Source organism: Tubulanus polymorphus, chromosome 6, assembly GCF_964204645.1.
Source record: "Tubulanus polymorphus chromosome 6, tnTubPoly1.2, whole genome shotgun sequence".
Lineage (NCBI taxonomy): Eukaryota > Metazoa > Nemertea > Palaeonemertea > Tubulaniformes > Tubulanidae > Tubulanus > Tubulanus polymorphus.
This window is the reverse complement of record NC_134030.1, coordinates 18,189,318-18,214,349: the sequence shown is the minus strand read 5'-3', so window position 1 is coordinate 18,214,349 and position 25,032 is coordinate 18,189,318. Positions and strand designations below refer to the sequence as shown.

The following is a 25,032-nucleotide window of genomic DNA, read 5'->3' as shown; positions in this document are numbered from 1 at the left end:
TATTTCAAAAGTTAGGTTGGGTACATGGGGCGAAAACCACTTAAATGCGTAGCTAAGATGCTGGCCTATGAGGCATACGCAGGATTTCCCCTGAATTTACGCGCTTATATGTGAACTAAACGTTTGAATTTCTTGTTTTTACTATAGGATATAGAAGATTTTGGAATAGTGGTCTGAGCTCAAATGGCAAATTCCGCGCAAATTCCAATACAATGAATGTCGTACTCTCAGAACTTAATCTACACCATCTAATCGAAAGATTTCAAGAAGAAAATGTAAGTAGTAGTAGTAGTAGTAGTCCGAATATCAGAGAGTGTATGGGTTCCTGGATCATGGGATATTACCAATTCAAATGATAATATTACCGCTAGATAAAAGTATTGTTTTATTTTTAACCATTTTGTTGTAGGTAAATATTGATATCGTAAAGCATATTTCTCATGAACAGCTTGTGGAATTAGGAGTCCACAATCTTGGCGACAGAGTCTTACTGATAGACAAGTGCAAAAATCCAGTTCCACGAGAAGTTGGTATGTCATAATATTGAAATTATTTCTTGCTCAACAATTTGAGGCAATGGCCAATAATGAGATGAGATTGCTTGATTATATTCAGTTAGGGAGCATCTCAAAATGTTGATAGTTACTTCAATTAGAATAACTCGCGGAAGGGGATGGGGGGGGGGGTAAAGGCCTCCCGCGGATTCATCACCACTGCCGAACTATCGATTTATTGTGGTGCAATAAAGATAACATTGAATTGAACCGTCTCTCGTTTAGATGCTGTTGATATTTTAGATGTATTTTATTTTGTTTATAAAAGTCTATTAGGCTTTAATAGGTTTTTCACTTGTAATTTTGCTATTTTATTTTTCAATTAAAAGTTGTGATAATTGCGAAATACACTCGTTAGAATGTTTTATCTTTGTCTGTGGTTTCTCATTAGAAAATCAATAGTTCCAACTTTGAAAGGGTGGGGTGGGGGGTTAGAAAGAATTAGACAGTTATTCTAATTGAAGTAACTATCGAAATTTTGAGATGCTCCCTTTAGTCATACTCGTATGTCTTCTCTTCCTATTAATCTGATGCTAGATAATTAAATTTCAGCAATGGTTCGTGGAAGACCTAAAAGAGAGATACCATATCAAAGTCTTGAATATCTTATTCTACATACATTCACTTATAAAGAGATTGGCATTATGTTCAATGTTTGTGAAAGAACTATTGCTCAACGTGTTATGGAATTTGGACTTCGCGTCTCTAATATGTCAGATAAATTATCAGGTGGGTAAGGTCTTGTAAATCACCTATGATATCTGAATACAGCTACATTGGTTTTCGCATTTCTTTAAACCGGTAAACGCCTAATTCGGTGGAAAAAATTAAAGTCCCAACTGTACTGGTTTAGGCGGAGTCTACTGTATTTCTTACTAGCAAATAAAGCATAATTTTTCTATTTGCAGATGATATTCTTGATGACATCGTGGCAGATGCTGTAGCCATTCATCCTAATTGGGGAGAAAAGCTACATGCTGGCCACATACAAAGTTTAGGCCTTAGAGTTCAGCGTGACCGGATAAGGGAGTCGTTAAGACGGGTCGACCCAGATGGAATCGATGAGAGGAAACGGAAAACACTGAAGAGAAGAGAATATTGGGTTCCAGGGCCAAATTTTATATGGCATGTAGATGGCAATCATAAGTTGATTAGGTATAGATTTTTGTCACTTACACTTAATATTTCCTCGATGTATTTGAAAAATATCAAAATGAAGTATTCTATCCAAAATGATTTCACGATATTTAGCCTTTGACGAGAAGTTCATGTGTATTTCAAACAATAATTAAGAAAGCATTATTGTTACATGGATATTAGTAATACATTGTATGAACAATATCATTGAAAGATAACATTTATTGAATTTTCAGATGGCGTATAGTAATTCATGGGGGAATTGATGGATTTTCTCGGATTCCTGTCTTTATGAGATGTAGCAACAACAATAGAGCAGATACAGTTTTTAGGAGTTTCAAAAATGCAGTCGAAAGATATGGGCTACCCCAGAAAGTTAGATCAGACCACGGTGGAGAAAATGTCTTAATTGCTGATTACATAATTGCACATCCTGACAGAGGCCCTGGGCATTTTATTACTGGCTGCAGTGTCCACAATCAACGGATAGAAAGACTTTGGCGCGATGTGTATTCTCTCTGCACATCTACCTTCTATAATTTATTTCATTCACTAGAAGAAGAAGGTTTACTGATAGCAGACAATGACGTTGACCTGTATGTTTTGCACATGGTTTTTCTACCCCGCCTACAAAACAGCATTAATCGCTTTATTGATGCCTGGATATGTCATAAGGTCAGAACAGTGGGTCAGTCACCGCTTCAATTATGGTTAAGAGGTGAAAACCAAGGCAGCCCTCCTGTTGGTGATCATTTGGTAAGCGAAAAAAAAAACACATGCACAACTTTTTCAGTAGAATAATTTTTCAGTTAATTTATTTATAATCATATTCTGTATAAATTGGTAATACAAGTTTTGAGCTCAAAATGATGTGTGCCAATTATATTCTCTTTCATTTAGGAACTAATGGCAGCTAACTTGGATGATCACGAGAGAGTTATGGTGCCCTTAACTCCATGTCCCATAGATGAAGCAGATCTACCAGTGTTCCAAGAGTTGTCAAGAAGTTCAATGGAAACAGAACATGACTTAGGAAAAAATGCTTATATTGAAATCCGACAAGCTTTCCTGCATTTATTATTGTAATATACAGTCAACTCCTCTTAATCCGGATCCCATTAATCCGGATTTTTAATTATTCCGTAGTCATTTCAAAGTCCCGTTTTTTCTTGTTCAAATCCTTAATAAATTATTCAGTTAATCCGTATGAAATAATCCGTATTAATGCTGAAGTAATCAATTTACAAGTGAAAAAATTAATAATACACCCCTTAAGAGCTATTTCCTGCCTATACTAGGCCAGGTATTAATATTCTGAGAATTTTCAAATAATCTGTATTTTCAGTTAATCCGTATGATTTTGCCAGGTCCCACTTCTACGGATTAAGAGGAGTTGACTGTCGACTGTAGACTTGACTGTATATAGATAGAAACCAGCTGAATCGTTTATCTGAAACACCAATTTTATGTATTATTTGTTCAAAAAATATAAAAACTTAATGGACTGAATAAATGAATAACGAAGTAGTCTTATGAATAAAACATAAGTTCATAAACTGGAATGTTAATTGTCAATCCACAACAAGCCTTTCGATATCAATATGATTGAACTGAAACCTTGACTGACAAATTCAATGACCGGTTTTCCCTTGAACCTGTTACCCTTTAAAGCCTGGCCCACTCTAGGGATATATCAAAGGTGAGTGTATGATGGCACATTTCCCATCACCTGCCTTTGATAAATTCCAAGAGGGGGCACTTTTAAGAGTCAACAACCAGTATGCTGGGCGGGGACGGAATTTATATTCGTGAGGGATCAGGCCCAATTCCCGACCACCGTCATACTAGCTATTGACAAAAAGGGTGCTTTGAGCTTTAAAGGGTAAAGATTCTAGGACTATTATCCGACTTAATACATAGTAAATAAAACATACAAACAAATGGGATGTGTGTCATGAGGATTTCATGTTGATTTACTTCGAATATCCATTTAAAATGAATGCATGTATAAAATCATTTTATATACATCCAAATCCCGGGGAATTGTATATACAAAATGTTATCTCCTTGACAAAACTTTTAACCTCAAGCATCTTTTTATTCACTGGAAGTCTTATTACCATGGCACAAGTATTGGCATGTACTAAGTATCCATCACCACTATGATTGAACTCGATCCTAGGCTTGTGGTGGAAACCTATTATTGGTTTCTGAGAAGATCCTGTGACAATCATGTGAATATCCTCCAAGGACAGGGTCATCTCGCCAACATCTGTTTTTTCCTTGATATTGCCTTCTGTAACAGAATTTAATGAAAATAACTCATTGTTTGTTTCAATTATCACGTTCAGAATGGAGAGAAATAATAATTTTGTTACATAAGTTTGTTCTGTGAAAAATAAAAGTGAAATTAAAAAGAATAGCAGCCTTAAAATGGATTTTGACTGTAGATGTATAAATGATAACACCAGGAGGTGCTTAAACCTACCAAATGATTCTTCGAGTAAGAACGTCCAATTCATGATAATTTGTTCTTCTTCTACCCTCTTATTTGATCCAGGAGGGGAGTAATCAACATGAAATAACTGTGTCATGTAGTCTACGGACATTGGACTTGGAGCCCCACTAAAGACCTTTTCGAATGATGAGGGGAATTTGCGGATGAGATCCAGAACTCCGAGAGTCGACATGCCTGCATAACATAAGATGTACAAGAATTCAAACATTGTAGCCCTAATGAACAGAATCGTACCGAGCTCTCTGCGTGAACAGAAAACAACCTTAAACCCAAGCTGAGACCGAAATGTAATATAGCTGCATTCGCAAATTCTACTGCTAAACTGTAAAATACTAACCTTCTAGAAGTTGGTTTAGCTCTGATTTTGAACGGTGAACCAGGGAGTTCAAGGCCAGATACTCTACTATCTTTTGTTTGTCGGACAATTTTATGAAAATAGAGGGTTTTGTAAAGCCCATTTCAAAGCGACATTCTAGATTTTCATCTACAAATTTCACCAATTCAGCTTCGTCACAAATCTCATTTAGCTGCAAAAGAAAGTTGAAACAATCAAAAGTGTATTAGTACTGTCTTATAATGAACCCGAATACAAACTCTTGAACTGAGAGTCCAGGGAAACCATGCCTACTTTGTGAAATGCTTGACAATTTGACAATTCAATATTCAACATCATGGTAAACATATACAAATCAATGAGCTTGAAACTCATTAGGAAGCTACAGGTCGAGGAATTAGCAATAGCCCAAGTGGGTTAAAAAGTGAATGCAACAGCCCACTAGGACTTCAGTACAAATGGGCTAAAAAAATCAATGAATACTACACCTGTTGTAGTTTTTTGCGTAAATCGACATCAGGCACTTCTTCGACAACGATTGTTTTGGCATCATACTTCTCGTACAGGATAATTTTGGCAATTAATGAATTAAAAAAGCGGGCCCCAGCCCCGCCATGAATAAGGTTCAAAGCTATTAACTGGCCAAAATGAAAAAAAGATCTGTTATCCAGAGCTACCAAGTCATGACTCAGTGATCTCGAATTTTCTGGCCCAACAAGAAGCGGAGATCTAGCAGCCTCTGAAATGACTAATTCCAGGAATTCCCTTCGAGGACCACCATTGTCAATTCCAGCCTCTCCCAAGAAGGTCACTTGAACAGGCTTGGTTAGTTTTGAAGAATTCGTCCTCTTCAGCTTAGCAACGGCATCTTTAAAGATAAACTTTCTTCTACACGTGAAACTCAATGTCTCTTCGGAATCTTGTTCAACTACCTTGGCAGCGTGGTCTTTTACGATAACCTCAAGAGAACGGCCATCCCTAAAGTGAAAATATTTCATTCTATATTTAACCTTTGAAAATAAATTGAAAAGACCTTAATGAAGTGCAACATAATGATGTGATTTAAACTTGGTTACAGTCGCTTTTGTGAATGTTAACAAATACTTTTTTTGGTTAGGGTTAGAGTGTATGGGGCACCCACACACCGCTACTGCGGCAATCGAGGATTCCACTCATGGCAGGCGAGGATCCGCCAGGTTCGCTGGTAGATAGTTGGTCGTCCGCGTTCAATTTCTTCCACATTTCGATTAATTAAATCTGAATGAATTTTTCTCTTATCTTTCCGATACCTAAGTAAAAGAATGAATTTATTGCATATTTGCATAGTATACGGATTCGCGAGTCTAAAAATTCAGTTCAATGAAATTCAATGAACTGATTTTGAGAACGGAAGACCTGTCGCCATCTGGTGGGTGAATCGCGTTCCATAGATAGCTGGTGTTGTGGGTTCCCCATTGAGAAGGAAAGCATGTACATGTACCATATATAATAAATCTACACACCGATAGCCTAAGAAAGTACACATAGACATATAAAAAGCAGAGACCTGAATATAGACTGGGTAACAAAAATATATCCATGCTACTACCTTTGTTCTTTTAGATAATGATGCCGTAACTGTAAAATAAATTTGGATTATCCATGACAAGTGTGAATGTGGCATCGTGAAAAGCTGATAGGAAATTGTCTATGAATGTTAATGCAAGAAAATATAGTTTTTCAATTTCCTGAGTTTAATACAATTCACGTTGACAGTGAAAAGTTTACGACCGTGGCTTACCGTTCCTCTTTCAATTGTGGTTCCACCACCTCGGCTAAGCTGTTAGCAATTGCCTGATTCAAATCTGCATCACTGTCATCATCTGGAAACATCATATCTAAATCGGTAGTAAGATCAATAAACTCCTGGTGCCTAAAATAAAACCAATTATGCATTTTATATAAGCTAATTTAGTACAAGAATCAGAGGGTGTGTCCAGGATGCTGGGAAGAAGCAAGCCATTTAAGACAATCATCTCGGCTTTTTATGAAACTAATAATGCATTAAATATCTTACATTTACATGTATGGTAGGTAGTATTGACACCTGATGATGAATTGTAAAACATACATCAACATCACCATATACAGCGAATGTGGAATATAGCTGCTGAAGAAACGTACCTGTGGAAATTGTAGGCTGAATTAGGCCGAACTTGTTTAGGATTTGTTTCTGCATCATTTGTCTGTAATCCATAATAATAATAATCCTTAGGTCCATTATAGAAAACTTATCACTGATAAAATATTTAGTGAGTGTACTTTTTAATTCAGCAGATACAACAAACATAATAAACTGTTATTGCCTGCAATCTGAAACATCTTGTTACAATGTACGTGTGTATTACAAGCTATACATACAGACGAAATGCTCCTCTTAACAGCAGCAACAGCAGCAGCAGCAGCATTTGAAATCTTCGGTAGATCATCGATCAAACTAGCGATTTAAGAATAATATTTAAAAATTTAATTCCTCTCATCTGTAGAGTGGAATCCTCATCATAACAAACAATAAATCAATTCATCAGATACGGATAACATACATGTATATAGAATTGCGACCCAAGTAAGACAAATTTATTTTATACTGGTTTTAACCAACAGGACCCGGTTCCACAGTAGTGAGTTAGAGTTAAAATTAGTTCATTTTCAATGTTTTAACTCAGAGTCAAATCTTAACTCACAACTGTGGAACTGGGTTCTGATTTTCTGGTCCTGTGAAGTTCGTTGTAATAAGAAAAAATATATACCCGTCACAGCTTTCAGTGTGTTCCCTCAACAAAGAGAGTGGAAATTCCTGATCGCATTTCAAGCACTTTTCTTTCACTGATTCCGCCTACAACCAGAAACAAATTTTATTCATACTTAAGATCATTTATAAGAACAGCAGAAAATAGTTCATTGACTCACCTTTGGAGTAGTTTGCGACAATATCTCTCTTTGTATGGGGCGAATATAGATTTTTCCTCGAGCCACAAGGCTCTTCAAGGCATACGGTGTGATGGAGCTGCTTTCAATGTCAAGCAGCTCCAACATTTTATTTGCCGTGGCAGCAAGAAACTCGAAACCACCACCGGTGGACAACTGTGGAAACACTTCGAACAATTTACCTCGAAGTTCTATGAATGTTGAATCTTTTTCTATTTCCAATGTTTTCTCGCCCAATCCTGACTGTATCAGGCTAAGTCTACTTTCCCTGTCATGCGGAATAACCATCTGGAAGCAATGAAATAAAATCATTATTGAAACAGATCGTATTAGTGATAATTCGAAGATAACTTCTGCAAAAGCAAGTTATTAACTTGAGTTATACAATGTACAGTTACTTTGGTATTTTTTAATCAAAACAGCTTTACAATAGGCCTATTAACTTTTCAATGTCTGAACTGCTGGTATATGAATGAAAATCTATAACTTACACAGTCAGGATTGCCTAGACAAAAGAAAGTTTATTTCATCATAGCCGACTTGTTTTTCGGATCCTTTTTTTTTGATGTAAATAAAGTTTTCCTCTCCTTGCCTATGTCATAGGACGGAATAGGTACAGCTAAAAATTTAAAGCATAGGTTTAGTACTGGTACTCGTTATTACAACTTATGATTGTAAATTCCCATTTACTCACTTGGACGATTAACACTAGTTGATGATATAAAGTGCCGACATTTCACTTTCAGGAGTGCTCGATCGCCCATTCTTGTTACTCCCATGGAGGTGAGGTCAGTGTCGAGCATTGCTACGACAGCTGCTGGAGTTACCTGAATAAGATAATGAAAATATTCTGCAAAACACATTATCTCGCTTGTGCTGTGAGCCCAATTATGTTACCGCTTCGAGAGAGTAGGCCTAGACTCTGCGCCTGGAAAAATGTTGCTCCCGGTTATTGAGAAATACCAGAGCCAGAAGAGCACTTAGTTTACATCCTTATTACACGTCACAAGACATTACTTCAGGCTTGTAAAGCTGCCTAGCCTGTCATTAGTCATTATAATAATAAAATGATCTTAACATATCACAATTCATTTCCATCAACAGGAGACGATCGTCCGGGAGTGGGTGCACGTGCCGGGCGACGATATGGTCTGGATCTTCTCCATATCGACGATCCATCCATCCAGATCCATCAACGTATCGTCCGCCGGCGGCGGCACTCGACACTGGTGGTAAGTGGTAGGCCTATGTATATATGTGGATGGATGGGCTTATTGTCCTTATATTGAATAGTTATCCTTACATTTTCCCTCCGGAATGTTTCTATTACTTCATCAAGTTTCAACTCGGAAAGAATTGCATCCGTAAAGTTTCGGATTGTGGCGTACTATGTTGCGTCGAAAAGAGCGATATGATTCAATTAAATTCTAACTTTATTGAATATATAATACCGTGGCGCCACCATACGGTGAACTATGGAACCTTCACGTAAATAAGCTACGTCGTTACAAACTACCCACGTCGCAGCGAAATAGATGCGATGAAAAGTAGACACGTCGCAAATATACTACGGTGCAGCAATTATCCTACGTCGGAGAAAATATACACCGACGCAAATATACTACGGCGCAGCAATTATCCTACGTCGTAACAATGGTCATGTTTATTGCATGAATCGCGTTCCATAACTGGTAAGTGCAAAACGCGGGAGAGCAGTTAATAGATCCCCCTATGACGTCATCAACACGATTATGCATGTTTAAGTGTATCATGTTTCTAGGCGCGGCTCGGAGCTGGAGTCGAGTAAACGACACGACAGTTCATATATACAATTACGATGTGAAAACAACTGTCTCGTGTAAATGTGGTAACGATGACGCAATACATGCTACTAGACTAACCGGAAACACGTGGTCTATTCAGATCCCTGATAAAACTTGCACGTATAAATGCACTGATGACTTTAATATAGACATCGAAAACAAAGGTTTGTACATGATTATTATTCTGAATATATAGTTCTCGAATGGCCGCTAGGAGTGCTGATTTGTTTATGTTTTCAGATGATACTGGTCGATATTTCAAAAACTGGCGAGTTGAAGGTCGAGTGGTGAAATGGACCGCGCAACAACCTGGAATCATGTTCACTGTTGCCCATCGTTTTAAAGCTAACAATCGATTCCTCAGCGACGGAAATGTCGCGAGCGAAGCTGTTAACGATCAAATGAGTTTAAATTTGACGTTTCCGACAAATATGGCGGGAGAAGTGGCAGTTATTGTGAAATTTACGTGGAAACTTAGCGCAGAAACCCGCAACATGGAAAAAGAGTTTACCTTTAATATCGGCAAAGATGTCAGCACTCATGTCGTGGAAAATAGCGAAACAGATAGGAGTAAGAGTAAGAATGCTGGCCACTAGGGGTAACTAGTACCTATCTACTAACAGTTAAAAGTTGCGGTAGTTGAACAAACATAATAGCGTAAAACACAAATTTTAGCATCATTTTCCATCATCAGATATAAAACAAATGATGCACCATCCTGTGCCTACCATCGGACTCTGGACACAGTATCATGTCTAACTGGTATTAATCGATCTTCGCTCTTTAAACTGTGGGTCTCTAGTACTAAAAATCAATCCATTATTCACCAAAAGGAATTATTGTAATATGTTAACTTATAAAACGTCGCTGAAAAAATCTATAATTCTGAAATAATACAAACAAAGCTGCAGAATATAGTTATAGAATATTATTTTATTTAGTCTTTCGCTCGGAGCGCGAAGTAAAAATACCGATCTCTTTACAAATATCGCCTATATTTAAAACGTCGGACCCTGCTGCTCCTGTGAACATCATATAATTGGAGTCCAAACATTCTAAAAGGTGTTACGTGTTTGTGACAAGTTGAGAATCAATAATTCAATAATTTATCAGCTTCATCTTCGTCGTTGTGTCGATTGTGATGTTCACGGTGTTGTTCCAGCACTAGAGGTTTATATTCCTTTGACAAATCTATTCACAAACTGTTCTAAAATTACGAATCCTATCTGATCTCTTCAAAACAATCCTTATAACTCCCTTTTCTCTAAAAATCTCACGAGTACTTACAAAAAAGAATCTAGTTATTTGCTATAAATGACTTAAGCTTGTACAAAAAAATCTAATTAACCAACATATTACTATTTGTCTTCGCGCTTACCCATTAAAGTAAAACAATTTTAAAGGTTAAAGACCTATAAAGTTAAGAATCCTATCTGATCAATTCAAAATAATCCTTATACATAGTTTAGTGCCGATTGCGATGTTAAGGGCGTTTTCCCAGCATTAGGTATATATACCTAATACAATTAAACCTATTTACAAACCATCCTAAAGTTGAGAATCCTATCTTATCTATTCCTAATGAACTCAATAATCATTACGAGATTTCACCCGAAAGCTCGTTATACTTACAAAAAACAAAAACAAAAAATAAAATCTATTTGAATAAAAACCCACACATTACTATTTGTCTTCGCACAATTAAATCTAACAATTTAAAAGGTTAAATCTGTGCAGATTTACATTTTCTATTTACGGTTTAAAATACAATTCTTCCATATCTATTAAGGGTTTGTGTCTTTTCCCTTCCCGGCTTTCATATCCATATATGGAGTTGTATATTGCACAGAAGCATACGTCGAATAAAGTTGAATATCATCTTCCACAGGTTCATCGGTATCTTCCACCAACTAAGGATACGTCGTCGTCTTCAAGGCTTCAGGATTCATGTATTGATCTGTGTCTGTGCCTCCACCGGCGCTAGGAGTTGTCACGTCTATCGCGCCTTCAGTACTCATGTACGTGTCCTCTTCTATCCCAGCTCCCATATCCATATAAGGAGTTGTATCTTTGCCCCTCCCGGCTTCCATAGCCATGTGAGGAGTTGTATCGTTTTCCTTCTCGGCTCTCATGGCTTTATGACTTTGTTGTAATCCAGTATTTCTCAAAATTTTTCTTTTTGAAACATTCTCGAGATTTCTGTCGTCGTCCGGGTCTTCGTAGATGTTCAACTCGTCATTTGTTGTTTCAAGCTGTTGCGGTTGTTTTGAAGTGTCCACATGACCTTCACCGGTTTCAAGCTGTTGCGGTTGTGTTGAAGTATCCACATGACCTTCACCGGACGAACGTCGTCTGCATCTGAAATGTGTAATTTATGCAGCATTTTTTACAGTTTATTTCAACGTATTTCGAAAAGGTTGTGAACTGCAAAATAACAGAAATCTAGTACCGATTTTGCACAATTCCACAATTGGTGCCAAACGTACAACCAAACATTTTAAGGACAAATGGTATTACGTTGAGTGCTCTCTTTTAAGCTCTGATTTTCATAAAAGTCTTGACACAGACACAAGACTCTCTTCGATAAAACTCGTTGTGCACATTAGGTTCGAGTCCTGATCTCGCGATCCCGGCATTTATTTTTAAAAGTAAACATCGTTAACTGTTTAAATTAACCCACCGGTCGGTTTGATTTTTATCATCATCCAGACTTACTGACTTTTCATCTTCAACTTATAACGAATTCGATGTTGTAGTTAAATATATATCGATGGCGAAAGAAGGAGATTGACTTAGATCTAGCTGAAGTTTAGTCAACACTTCGAAACCGTCAAAGTATAACAACTGTGGGTTTTTCCTATCAACACGGGGGGGGGGGTATGTCGAGTTCATACCGGGAGGGGGGAGGGTATGTCGAGTTCATACCGGGAGGAGGGAGGGTATGTCGAGTTCATACCTGCGAATAGTAATAACAGCGATAACAACGATCAAAAAGTATCCAGCCGCTCCACCAACGATGTATGAGAATATGAGGCCGATAACAATCCAGTGATTGGGGTCCGATGTAGTCTGAAAGATATAACAATGATTAAATTACTATCACGAACGACCATTTAATCGCATATTTGTTACTGCGATCATCAACAATATTCAACCCGTAATGATTTAAAACGTTGTATCCTATATGCAAATAGCTTATATACTGTGTTTAAATAACGACAGGATTAGGCGTGGATCAAGAGTGTTCCAAATCGCATAAGGGCACTCAATATTACGGGCTGCTTTATCCTTCACCGAGTGTCTGATGTTAGACTAAGATCGTAGAGCGACGGGGATTTTTGTGGAGGCAACCCTAGCCAGAGCTGGGTGAACTGTATCCATGCCTCACGAGCGCGTTAGCCATTGACAGGGGTTTTGGGGACCTACCCCGGAAAATGGTAGGAATTAAAGACAATTTTAGGCCATTCTGGTCGGTATTGGAGGCTTGAAAGCTTAAAAGTGATAGGATAATGAAGTTTGATATTTCACGGATATCTCCCAAAGTAAGATTCTATACTAAACTTGTAATACATGTTATGCAAAATAAAAACAAATGAATTGAAATTAAGTTTCAAATTGCTTTTATGGTAAATATCGCATTGTCACTGACAAGAAAGTCTGTATACAATGCGGCCGCAGTATACAATATAAACTTGAAATGCATGTAATGCAAAATAATTTAAAAAAAAACAACTAAATAAATTGACATCCAACTTGACTATCTATAGAATAAAACAACTAGATACTCACCTTTGGTGGATCAGTATTTGCTTTGTCTGAAACGAAAAATGAAAAAGAATTCAGGCTTCGATCTCTGAACCTCACGTCTAACAGTTGACAATTCTACCACTATTAGTTCGATTATAGGGACCTGAACAGAGCCGTAAAGGCTGTGACATCACTAGGACGTTCGGGCCAGTTGAAAAAAAGTGTATTATGACATGTGGTGATTGAAATAGAAATAGTCATATCAAAGCAGTCCTTGTTTTATACCTGATGATGAAAAATGATGCTAAATTTTGTGTTTTACGCTTTAATGGTTGTTCAACTACCGCAACTTTTAACTGTTAGTAGATAGGTACTAGTTCCCCCTAGTGCCCAGCATTCTAACTCTTACTCCTACCTGTTTCGCTATTTTCCACGACAGTGCTGCCATCTTTACCGATTTTAAAGGTAAATTCTCTTTCCATGCTGCGGGTTGTTGCGCCATGTTTCCACGTGAATTTCACAATGACTGCCACTTTTCCGGTCATATTTGTCGGAAACGTCAAATTTAAACTCATTTGATCGTTAACAGCTTCGCTCACGACATTTCCGTCGCTGAGGAATCGATTGTTAGCTTTAAAACGATGGGCAACATTGAACATGATTCCAGGTTGTTGCGCGGTCCATTTCACCACTCGACCTTCAACTCGCCAGTTTTTGAAATATCGACCAGTATCATCTGAAAACATAAACAAATCAGCACTCCTAGCGGCCATTCGAGAACTATATATTCAGAATAATAATCATGTACAAACCTTTGTTTTCGATGTCTATATTTAAGTCATCAGTGCATTTATACGTGCAGGTTTTATCGGGGATCTGAATAGACCACGTGTTTCCGGTTAGTCTAATAGCATGTATTGCGTCATCGTCACCACATTTACACGAGACAGTTGTTTTCACATCGTAATTGTATATATAAACAGTCGTGTCGTTTACTCGCCTCCAGCTCCGAGCCGCGCCTAGAAACATGATACATTTAAACATGCTTAATCGTGTTAATGACGTCATAGGGGGATCTATAAACTGCTATCCCGCCTTTTACACTTACCAGTAGGGTCACCCGGTGTAGTTTTAGGTTTGGGAATAACTGTTACTTTTAAAAAATTTGCTAACGTTTTCACGGAATTTCCGATATTGTAGAAACATCTGAACTGTGAGTTGTTGAGTGTCATATTTCCACGGATTATTAATCGTTTCCCGGATGAATAATGTTTCCACCTATCATCATTTTCTAATAGATATTTCCAGTTTATTCTCCCTTTATCGTGTTTACACGTGTAAGTTTTTGATTCTCCTTCATTCAATTTCACCTCATAATTCATTAAATGATTCCCCGCTGCATCAGTTATCACTGGGCGAACGTCTGTAAATAAACATATTCTGATTATGTCAATCATTCAGTTACTGGTTTTATATTTCAACTTAAGTAATGATGATAAATATCTTTAAATTTATATGAAAAAATTGTTCATAGTTAAAGCTGTATCATGGTTATAAAGATCAGACTGTGTTTAAATTTGTTCAGATCAATTTTCCAAAGAGTTTCACAAAAACAAGGAGACAATAAATTGGATGCAACGTCCGCCTTATGTTTAAACAGGGAAGTGTGATGAGATGGAATACGGACGCTATTGTGCAGCTCTTGTCGAATGTGCGTTGTAATTGCCCTAAAGCCGATAACGGTTCGTCGGCGAGCGCTTTGTTACGTAACGCGCCGATAAGCGATAACCAGCGAGATCGGGAATCTCCGTAATAATTCAGTTGTTTCCGAATATCGGTTTTTCATCCCATAATAAACTTATATAAAAATTCCTCTGTAAACTGGTTAAACTCAACACCTGATTTCCCCTCATCAATTTTAGTCGATCAACTTGTATTCACAATTGTCTTAAATTTAAGTGTCCCCTAGTTTGTCTCTGTAACTGCTTCTCTTTAATCTGTTTTAGCGTGTAACTGTTTCTACGTTAATTTTCCTTTAGTTTGTATCATCTCTGATTAACTTTGATTCGGTCAACTTGTATTCACAATTGTCTTAAATTTAAGTGCCCCCTAGTTTGTCTCTTAACTGCTTCTCTTTAATCTGTTTTAGCGTGTAACTGTTTCTACGTTAATTTTCCTTTAGTTTGTATCATCTCTGATTAACTTTGATTAGTCTCTTTGTCTCTGGATTGTATATATATATCTCATAATTTTCTGTAGTATTCATTATTTCATTTTTGGACTTTTTCGTTATCATTGTGGGAGTCTCTCTACATCGCTTCAGACGGATATAGTGTTTTATCAATCGTGATATCGGTTCTTTACGCTGTATTAAAATGGCAACGGTTGTCAAATTATTAATGATGACGATTTTGACGATCTATTCTTTGATAGTGACGAATTGGTTCAGATCGATACGGAAATATTACGGGAATCCTCTGGATCAGGATCAACTAATTCGGCCGATTCTAGTGAGTGTTATTCCTTTTGAATCAATGAAATATCGGAATAGTTTCCACCTAATTGCAGGCACTTTATTCTTTCCTTTTCTTTTTCATGTAGGTACTTCTCAGGCTCAGCTGACCAGAGACTGCGATCTGAACACGAGAAAACACACATACAGGTATTTTTTACATTTATTTTTATAATCAATACAATCCTTTTAGGTTATAAAATAATAAACGAATACAGAAAATAATATATAAACATAATATAAAAATCCAGATAAGTACATGTTAAAATAATAATCATTATTATTATTTTCGCAGGAACACTATATATTTGGAAAAGGCTATGACTGAAGTGATTAACCATCGAGTATTTAAATTCAGTTCAAATGGAATGGCAGCAGTACATTATGGAAAATCGATCGATAAAATTTTGTCTACAAATACGTCGCCGTCCAGACTTGGAATTAATCAGTGGTTTACAAAAATTCAAGATACATTATGTTCCGCCATTCACTTAAGCACTGCGAAAGATTTGGATAAAATGTGGGCAAAGTTTCATGTTGCGACAACTGAAATCGAACTATTATATTATACGATGGAGATATTCAGTAAATGTAAAATTGACAAAGTAAATGAAAGAGCCGTTAACATATTTTTGCAATTTACTATGAAGATCCTCTTTCAGTACATGATCGAGGACCAATTTCACCATGACCGAACAAATGGCCGAACAATCGCGAAATTAACGATCGAGGAGGAGCAGGCGCTGCGATACACTGCAGGTTATATACCATATGCACTCGTAAAACATTATCAGAAATTCCCGAAGAATTTAACCGCCAAATCGTTCATCAGTCTACTAGAAACCTGGCGGATAAAACATGATTCAAAAATCGAAGCTAAAAGCTATTTTGAATATACGAGTCATTGGGTGGAAAAAATTAATCGTGGCGGATTGTTTACCATTCGTGATGATGTGTTCATATTTTTCAAAACTGTTGAGAATATTATACGACCAGAATTGCAAATTAAACAGGTAGATAGATTGATTGGAGCCAACGTACGTTCCAAGCTAGTAGATCAGTTGGAAAAAAGTATAACTGTAAATTATTTGTGGCAATGTTTAGTGCGTAAAGTCGACAATGACGATTTGTGCCAAAGTCTCCTGCATCGTGTTTTGTGCTACTGGGTCGACATACGCATCAATGCATTCAAAGATGCATACATATTCATTAAAAAACAGGACAAATCCACTAAAGTGTCACGCAAAGGTGAAAAGGCACTTCGAAAGGCGCTAGCAACTCTGAATGAAAACACCAACAGTTAAAACATGGTGACACTACCAATTGTATATACAAAATTGTGTGCGATATATTACAATCATACTCATGAACATGTATGTCAGTGTATAATAAATAAAAATTTACGTCTTGCAATTAATCGTCTTTTCACTTATCACTCAGAACTCCACCCGTTTTCTTTTTCGAGGAATTGGTGTGTCATCAACTGCATCTATCTGTTGGTGTTCCTGCCGTTTTCCTCTAAAATTTCCTGAAGGAGAGGCTTTAGCGCACTCGCTGGCGACAAACAAAGATATTTCATTGTGTCCATATGCATGCACAGTAGGATTGTCATGAGCACCTCCACATCCCCGCTGTTTTGAAAAATGTTCTTCCAAGGGATCCTGACAGAGTTTTTCACTGAGAAAGTATTTTACTCCTGGGATTCTAAACACAACTTTCAGCAACTCGGCGAAAGAACAAACTGAAAAATTAAAAGCTCATGAGTCATGGTATATACTTTTCGTAGATGTACATACTTTATGCACGGCTACTTAAATAATGCGCCTTTACCGGTAATTCACAATCCTTCGAGGGTTTCCCAGCTCATGCATTTCTGCGATCTTTCCTTTTTGTTGAGATTTTCATAATGTGCAGATTCGCCCTGCCAATCATCAAGAAAAGGAATAAATTCCTCAGTTAGCCACTGAAATGAAAAAAATGTCAATATTAATTAAGAATTTTTATTCTCAATCCATTACCATTTATTCAATGGAATTAACAATTTCTTACCTCAACCCTTGTATCATATGCTGAGGTGTATTTCTCTAAATTTCTGTTCTTTGTTCGAGCTGCATCATTAATGGTGGTGACGTTCAAACAGTCAAAGAATTTATTCATATTTTTAATGAAGAGTACGAGTGATTCATTTTCAGGATTATTCTGCATTTCGAGAGCCACTGCAACAGAATTACTCAAGACCTAAAAGTCAGTAAAGAGAAGCCAATTTAAATAAAACAAAGATGTAAGGACAAAAAATGAAAAGTAAAAATTTGTTTTATACCAACCTGTACAGCAAGATTTACTCGCATTCTAGTTGCTGGTGTTAAATGGACATGTTCATGTCTTAACTTATGCAGACGCCTTAAACCTGGTGCAGCCCGATTTAAGCCATATTCGTTCTCTACTAGTGACATAACCTGCGTCCATTTCAGTGGTTTATGCTGGTACTGAAAAATATAAAGAAATATTGCATGATACTTAATTTACATATTTAGTGTAGAATTACTATTCATATTCATTATGTTAGTACTTACCACAAAATTGCGAGTTTTCTTTCCATATCCAGAATTTTCCAAGTTGTTCCTAGTCGTTTTCAGCAGATGAGGCACGTCACACACAAAGAAAATTTTCCTCGAAAAGTCATATTTGTTAGTGGTAAAGTAGGTCAGCTCACCATTTTTATTTTGCCCATGTATACGGTAAAATTTCCTGTTAGGTGTTGCCCCGTCACTCACAAATGCCCTTACGTAGAATCCAATGCATTCCAATGTTTCGACTGCTTCCCAAACGCAGGGGTATAAGTTGTGCGAATTGAATCCTTGACAAGGAAAATATGCAATGGGCATCTTCAAATTACTGAACAGGCCACGGATCATGAATACACAAACATGTGTAGCTAGTTCTGGTTCTTTCTTGTTGGAAAGTGATCTTTTATAGGTCTCCATAATGTTGTTGACGGGACCCATGTCAAAAAATCCTATAAGTTCACCACTGCTTTTCGAATACACAAGATCACTTTTAACTTTCATTTCATCGAACAATAGCGCAACGTTTTTCTGAAAATCTTCGAGTTTATCAAATCCAATATTCTGTAGTCCACGTTCAATAAGGTCAAAATTGATGCCGGGATTCGGTTTTGTGAATTTTATGTAGTCGTCTAAAGTTGATGGATGAGGTAATTTGATGAAACCGGAATTTCTGATAAAATCATAAGTCCCACGACTTTTCTTTTGTAGGGCGATACACCACTTGATTATTAATGGGTGCCATCGCATTTGTGTTGTGGGTCCTTTACACTGTTGAACTTGCTGCTTCCAGAGTAATTCTTGGACTGAGCCCGTAGGAAAATCTGACTGGAATTTGTCCTGATTTTGCTGGATGATGTTATGAAAAAGACTGGAATGTTTTTCAGTTAATAAGACTGATTCTCTTCTGTAAAGTTTCGATATTTTCTTTTCCAGAGCAGCATTTGTACGCAGAACTTTTTGTCGATCACTCTGTGTATTTCGCAAACGTTTTATAGCTTCACTATGTGTCAAATAATCCAATCTAGTTGTACTTGACACATCAGTTCTTGAATTATTGGTTACGTGACGTTTCCTCATCACGAGCAAAGATTTTCGGAAATCTTTACATGCTGCACACTGTTGATTAATTTCTAAATCTGATGAAGCAAGAATGCAATGCAAGTGACTAACAGTCCTATCATACATTTCACCACGCCACTGGACACATCTTGAAATATCTTGAGCAATAATTGCTCCGGCCTGATCATAAAACTGTGTTTTTCCATCCTTGCAGCGTTTCTCACAAACATCTTTAAAATCGGGATTACCGGGGCAGGTTCCTGCAGTGAGCAAAAACACAAACTTCTCATCCACACTACCATTAATGCATGATGTAACCTCAATATTTGAAATGAATAAACGCAACGTCTGATCAGCCTCTAAAATTGCTTGCCGCAGTATGCCTTTATCGGAAAAAGCGTACGTATTCACAGGGCTGTTCGGAGAGCTGATGTTCTTAAAATTTGTCTTCTGTGCTGCTGCATCACATAGTTTACGCAGGGGTGAGTCACAACATAAATCGAATGTCCATTGTTTTAATTTGATAGTCACAGGGACAGTTTTTTTAACGTTTTTGTTCTTACGCCATTTTTGTAATTTTACACGACACATATTGCAGATATATATCGGGTACTGTTCAGTATCATCATCAAAATCAATGTTGAACAACTCCTTCACATGGCTTTGGAAATTATTTTTATCGATAGGACGACGATCCGGAGGTTTCGAATTTTTTCCACACAATCGACAAAGATCCATGCCTAAAAACAAGAAAAGGTTAATTAAATGAGATTGCTGATGCTATTTAGGCAACTTGGTTTATATGGGGGACAATAATTTGTAGGCCTAATGTAAACGTTATTATGTAGTAAATACACATTTTAAAGATCATACTTCGTGTATATGTTTGTGTCGTAACATAGCAACATGACGTCAGAAACGAAAGCTGCGCGAGTCTGGGCCGAAATATTTGACATCTTCAAGGCCCAAATAACGCTAAACCCGGAATCGGAACGAACTGGCAAAAACATATGTTTAACACATAAAAACAGACTTTAATCACAATATAAATACTTATTGTTCCGATACCGGGTTTCGGAGATATAGAAGAATAAAAATACATACCTTTTTGGACAAATTTTACGATAAATTGGTGAATTTCAACCGATTTTCTAAAGAAAAATATGTGCATACACAGCCACTTCCACGTTGTTCAATGAACTGCAGTGCGCATGCGTAGTATCGATCGCAGAACATTTATCGGGCTAAAACTATTGCGGGTTGTTCTGCGACCGAATCAAAGTTGATGTTGACTGGTGTTCAGCTGGTAACACACACTCGATAAGCGTAGCTTACTGCTGTTGCGGTAACCTTTGATGTACGGGCTGAATTGAATAGCCTACATCCGGCAATTAAAAGCGTCCGTATTCCATCTCATCACACTTCCCTGATCCAAGCATTGTAAGACTCGTTAATGAAAATACGACTATTAGACCAGCCGGCCACTGAACTCCAATCGCCTATAGAATTATGTTTTAGAATTTGTAGTAAATCTGTGATTGACGGGATTTCGGGTCTTTCAGGGAGTTCAAACACCAGTCTTTCGCTTACTTAACATGTCCCGTGCTCGGTGGAGGCCACAGGTAGTGAAACTATAGCAAAAGATAAGCAGTATTGGTGAGGAGAGAAGAATCTATTGCCTTAACTAGAGGATTTTTGCACTTAATAAAGTTATAAGTCATTGGAGGAGATATGGCGATATCTTTTCAGAGTTTATCACCGGACCCGTATTTGTTTCAAATGACAAAATAGACTTTGGATATTTCTAACAGCTAGCTAAGTGCAAGATAAATCATCACGAATAAATACAGTAATTTCCGCTAATTGCGTCATTAGCTTGCCCGCATTCTTGACACATAATCAGCGGATAAATCGAGGAAGTATTTACTTAAAACCGTATCAATATATTTCTTGAATTATGAAAATTCCAAAATCGTTCACAATGATTTTACCCCATATCTTCTGATGACGGAGCCCATTCATCGAATCTGTCAAATAAACACCAATTTTGGAGGTTCCCTTTGGCATGGTCCCCTTTGGGCCAACGGAAAAAGTAAATCCATAGATTAAATCGAGATCACCCCTTACATTATATAGCGGTTTTTCAATATGACCACCATCGTCATTACTGATGATGGCTGTTTGTCAACAGCCGAAACGTTGTGGTTTCAAAATAATAAATTCTATGTATATCAATGTAGCTCTACGATCCTGTGTAACCATCAGATTCTTGGTGAACATTACTGCACGAATATCACATTTTCAAGCCCAATTTTGCAACCACGTAACGTAGGCTTGTAAAACCATTGTCTTTACCAACTAAATCACAGTCAAACTATCATATAAAATTGTTGTTATTCAATATACGTTGGTTGTTTTTAATGTGGCCGCCGCTGCTATTACTGAAATTCAGATTTTAGTCTCGCATGCCCTTATAGGCAACTAACACGTTCCCAAATGTTTTGATACTTTCTCAGTTTGTATCAAAAATATTGCCAATTTCTGGTCCTTGAGTCCTGAAAAATGGTAAATTTACAGCGCAAAATCGTACAAACGTGTCAATTATACTTCTAAACACTTTATTTGCGGACCAGTTTATGAATTGAGCGTGGGCCATAGAGCGCTATATCCGCCTGTGATCTCGACTTTCAATTTATTACGTAAGCTATTCGTGAACAAAATGCGGCCGGCGCACAATAGAAACTTCGCTCTATGTATTCTTTCATTACCGCCGACAAAGAGGACCGATATTTCGCAAATTGGATTCGGGAGGTTTAAACCTCCCAAGGTCAAATCACTAAAATTGTGACCTTCGTGGAGATTATCTAAAAAGCCGATGGTAATCAAATTTAGCAGAACTTTTTACCCAAACGTTTAATGGTTTGAAAATCTTTCAATGGCATTCCTAAGTATTTGATGAAAGTTGAGAAATCATAAGATATTCATATAACCATGGACTCTAAAACCTAAATCGATTAAGAGTCCCTGGTATAAAAAAAAAACTTTGCATAACGAAGAAGCAAAAATTCGAATCTGAACCATCTGTTTGGAATTGATTCTTATGAAATGGAAACAAATGCGTGAGCACTACTCATTGATTCGTTCATTATTGTACAATATGTTTCATTTGTTGACCGTAAGACGTTGACATTATGTCAATTTCATTCAATTTACTTTGCGGCTTTACAACGGCTATTTCACTGGTTCTGCGTGATGAGATAATTCTGATTAGAGTTATTGTATTAATTTCTACATGTATATACGTAATGATACTCTTTCTGAATAAAAGATGCACGTTATTCGAATCCCCACCATTGTTCTCTACAATGTACGTTAATCAAACTCACGATAAAACCAGAGCCAAAACCATGGACTCAAAAACGAAGAATCCGTGGACAAACATACAATTCTAATTTCCCCGTCAGTTCACTGATGCCGTCAGTTTCTATCGAATGCAAGGATTCTAGCCAATCAGAGAGGCGCATGTAAACATCCATTGGCATGTAAGTTATAGTACAACTTAGACAATAATCAAGGCGCGAGCCAATGTCAGTAACTAGATGTTCTTTCATCAAATATAAATAACACAGCAGTAGTCAGTTAGTTGAGTTTGTTTGACTTGTTTTGTATTTCATCAATCAATCTATTTCATTCTATTTTAAAGTACAAACTAAACGCTTGAATTGCTTATAACACGACTAGGTATGAATTAGAATAGATTGGCTTAATATTTCGAATGCAAATTTGGCGATTAAGCAATCGGAAAGCGATAAGTTCATTGACACATGTGACCATTGTTTGATTACTTTCGATAGCGATTCGAATAAGCTATGCGACAGCTAACGACAGCACAATCGCAATATCAACAGAAGTTCATTTTATCCTACATGATGAGGCTAAATTCAGTGAAATCGATCGTGTTCTAAAATATATAATTGTGTACAGTTAGTACGCAGCGTATATACTGTCGGATTAGAGAATATTGAAAAAACTTAGAAAAAGTTCAGTGAAGGAAAATAAGCTCAGCAGTGACAAATTGTCATTTCATCCCCTTCACGTGATTAATTGATGTCCAAATATGTTCTACCGTGAAAACTCTGCATTTAGCGTCAAACGAATTTTTGTATACGTATCTCAGGATGCATGCTCTTAAAAAAGGTAGCCTATTAGGAAAAAAACTTACCCGGTAAAATCCTAATTTGTCCTAAACGATATTCCAACTATTATTTTGTTAATTATTCAACTATCATCACTAACTGGGTAAGTTAGTTGAACTTACATAAAGATATATCATTAGGGACACTTCAATTTCACACCATTCAATATCATAAGGGAACAAAATTCTTTGAAACTTGGTTAATGGTAGTTCTTAAGACTAGGTTTTGTTTCCGGAATTTACTAAATGTACCAATTCTAATAATTCACTCATTGAAGCTTCTATACATTAGAAGCGAAAGCTCGTGCGTCGAAATAAATAGTTAACCTTTAAAGTACTACTCGTCTCTTCATTTAAATTCTAATAACATGAGTCTTTATTGATTCTTTTTTTGTTGGAATATGCATAACTTTTTCTGGGCAAATTTCTATATTCTGTCAAGTCATGGACGTTTTAGAGTCCATGGTCAAGGTATTTTGGCTATAACGAATATAACTAACTCCCTGGGGCAACGATGTGGCTGATGAAATGATCTCTCCCATTGTAATCCCACCATTTAATTACTCATTGTATAACAACTCTCACAATTAAGCCTCGGACTCTTAAACGAATTATGAGTGCATACTTTAGTATAGGCTCTGATATAGAGCATATTGTCTTGATTTAGAACATGTATGCATAAACTCTAGGCTGCAAAGAAATACGTTTTCAGCGGCTCTTATCGAGTTAAATCTTTCGTGATAGATTAACACAGAGAGGCGGCACCCAATCGCTGCTTATTGACATTAGGCAGAAGCCACTGTTATGTTCATTAGTAAAACTAATATAGAATGAATACGTGAGGAGGGAAAATGTATAAATTAAATTTATAAATGAATTTATAAGAATTTAGCATGCATCGGAGTGCACTTAAATTGGATTATTACAAAATAACTCACTTCAGAATTTATGATATAGTTTCATTGATATTTATTACTTTAAAGCAATTCACTTTAAGAACTTTGGTCAACAATAAGTCTGACCTGCAAATCAAATCATCGGGAGACAAAATACTGTTTCAAAAAATTATATTGCTAATACATTCCTAATCTTAACCTTTCGCCATAAACCTACTGGATTTAGGGCCTGGGGCATTTTAGATGGTGGTAGGTAGAAATCCCCTCGGTAAAATATATATTTACTCCAGTGACAATATTTTGATTCAAAGATTTAATTCAATCATCTAGTCTGAGTCTTTATGGTAAAACTTCTGGCTAACCGAATACCGACAATAGAAGGTGGTCGCTTGAAAATTAGTTAATTTACGCAACAGGAATCTATCTTGATTTCAAGGGCACTTCAATTAATCGTTTCAATAGTGACCACTATAAATTAGCCAGTAGTTTAAATGACCGAATTCAATCAACCGATTCGTATCCTAAGAATGAGAATTGTATCTAACCACAGTAGTTATTCCTCATCAAACGTTCGGTCATCATATTATACATCTATACATCATTACTATCATCTTCAGTTAATAGAAGTGCAATAAAATCTAGAATCTATGAGTTGAGTTTTTTTTAACATAATAAATTGTGTTGATTTTATGTTAGTTAAATCAAATATTGGGAATATTTTAC

The 25,032-nt window shown here is 36.7% G+C and overlaps 3 protein-coding genes and 1 long non-coding RNA gene across 4 annotated transcripts; all 4 read right to left on the bottom strand.

Moving 5' to 3' along the window:
• Positions 1-3,709: 3,709 nt before the first annotated feature.
• Positions 3,710-5,639, bottom strand: LOC141907813 (G2/M phase-specific E3 ubiquitin-protein ligase-like). The gene is made up of 4 exons (XM_074797554.1): positions 5,032-5,639; positions 4,547-4,736; positions 4,180-4,383; positions 3,710-3,987 (listed from the first exon to the last, which is right to left on the bottom strand). Exons 1-4 carry the CDS (start codon positions 5,539-5,541, stop codon positions 3,710-3,712), a joined length of 1,182 nt encoding a protein of 393 aa, XP_074653655.1. The 5' UTR covers positions 5,542-5,639.
• On the bottom strand, positions 5,387-7,679 carry LOC141906991 (uncharacterized). Its single transcript, XM_074796519.1, has 7 exons — positions 7,493-7,679; positions 7,333-7,418; positions 6,944-7,019; positions 6,707-6,768; positions 6,324-6,455; positions 6,132-6,160; positions 5,387-5,521 (listed from the first exon to the last, which is right to left on the bottom strand). Exons 1-6 carry the CDS (start codon positions 7,616-7,618, stop codon positions 6,142-6,144), a joined length of 501 nt encoding a protein of 166 aa, XP_074652620.1. The 5' UTR covers positions 7,619-7,679; the 3' UTR covers positions 5,387-5,521; positions 6,132-6,141.
• Positions 7,680-7,775: 96 nt separating this feature from the next.
• On the bottom strand, positions 7,776-8,330 carry LOC141906994 (uncharacterized). The gene is made up of 3 exons (XR_012619451.1): positions 8,205-8,330; positions 8,002-8,129; positions 7,776-7,798 (listed from the first exon to the last, which is right to left on the bottom strand). It is a non-coding gene; the product is annotated as an uncharacterized LOC141906994 (long non-coding RNA).
• Positions 8,331-10,350: 2,020 nt separating this feature from the next.
• LOC141907811 (uncharacterized) lies at positions 10,351-13,739 on the bottom strand. Its single transcript, XM_074797553.1, has 4 exons — positions 13,496-13,739; positions 13,123-13,148; positions 12,290-12,402; positions 10,351-11,691 (listed from the first exon to the last, which is right to left on the bottom strand). The coding sequence occupies exons 1-4, from the start codon at positions 13,737-13,739 to the stop codon at positions 11,244-11,246; spliced, it is 831 nt and encodes a 276-aa protein (XP_074653654.1). The 3' UTR covers positions 10,351-11,243.
• Positions 13,740-25,032: the final 11,293 nt, after the last annotated feature.

What these genes read in the sequence shown, in the direction of transcription:
- LOC141907811 (XM_074797553.1), bottom strand. Translation starts at nt 13,739, where the DNA reads ATGTTCAATGTTGCCCATCGTTTTAAAGCTAACAATCGATTCCTCAGC. An exon ending in CAAATACTGATCCACCAAAG is followed by an intron (nt 12,403 to 13,122) that starts GTGAGTATCTAG and finishes TATATCTTTCAG; the next exon opens with ACTACATCGGACCCCAATCA. An exon ending in GCTGTTATTACTATTCGCAG is followed by an intron (nt 11,692 to 12,289) that starts GTATGAACTCGA and finishes TACACATTTCAG; the next exon opens with ATGCAGACGACGTTCGTCCG.
- LOC141907813 (XM_074797554.1), bottom strand. Translation starts at nt 5,541, where the DNA reads ATGAAATATTTTCACTTTAGGGATGGCCGTTCTCTTGAGGTTATCGTA. An exon ending in TACGCAAAAAACTACAACAG is followed by an intron (nt 4,737 to 5,031) that starts GTGTAGTATTCA and finishes TTTCTTTTGCAG; the next exon opens with CTAAATGAGATTTGTGACGA. An exon ending in GCTAAACCAACTTCTAGAAG is followed by an intron (nt 4,384 to 4,546) that starts GTTAGTATTTTA and finishes TATGTTATGCAG; the next exon opens with GCATGTCGACTCTCGGAGTT.
- LOC141906991 (XM_074796519.1), bottom strand. Translation starts at nt 7,618, where the DNA reads ATGTTGGAGCTGCTTGACATTGAAAGCAGCTCCATCACACCGTATGCC. An exon ending in CACACTGAAAGCTGTGACGG is followed by an intron (nt 7,020 to 7,332) that starts GTATATATTTTT and finishes TTAAATCGCTAG; the next exon opens with TTTGATCGATGATCTACCGA. An exon ending in TTAAGAGGAGCATTTCGTCT is followed by an intron (nt 6,769 to 6,943) that starts GTATGTATAGCT and finishes TATGGATTACAG; the next exon opens with ACAAATGATGCAGAAACAAA.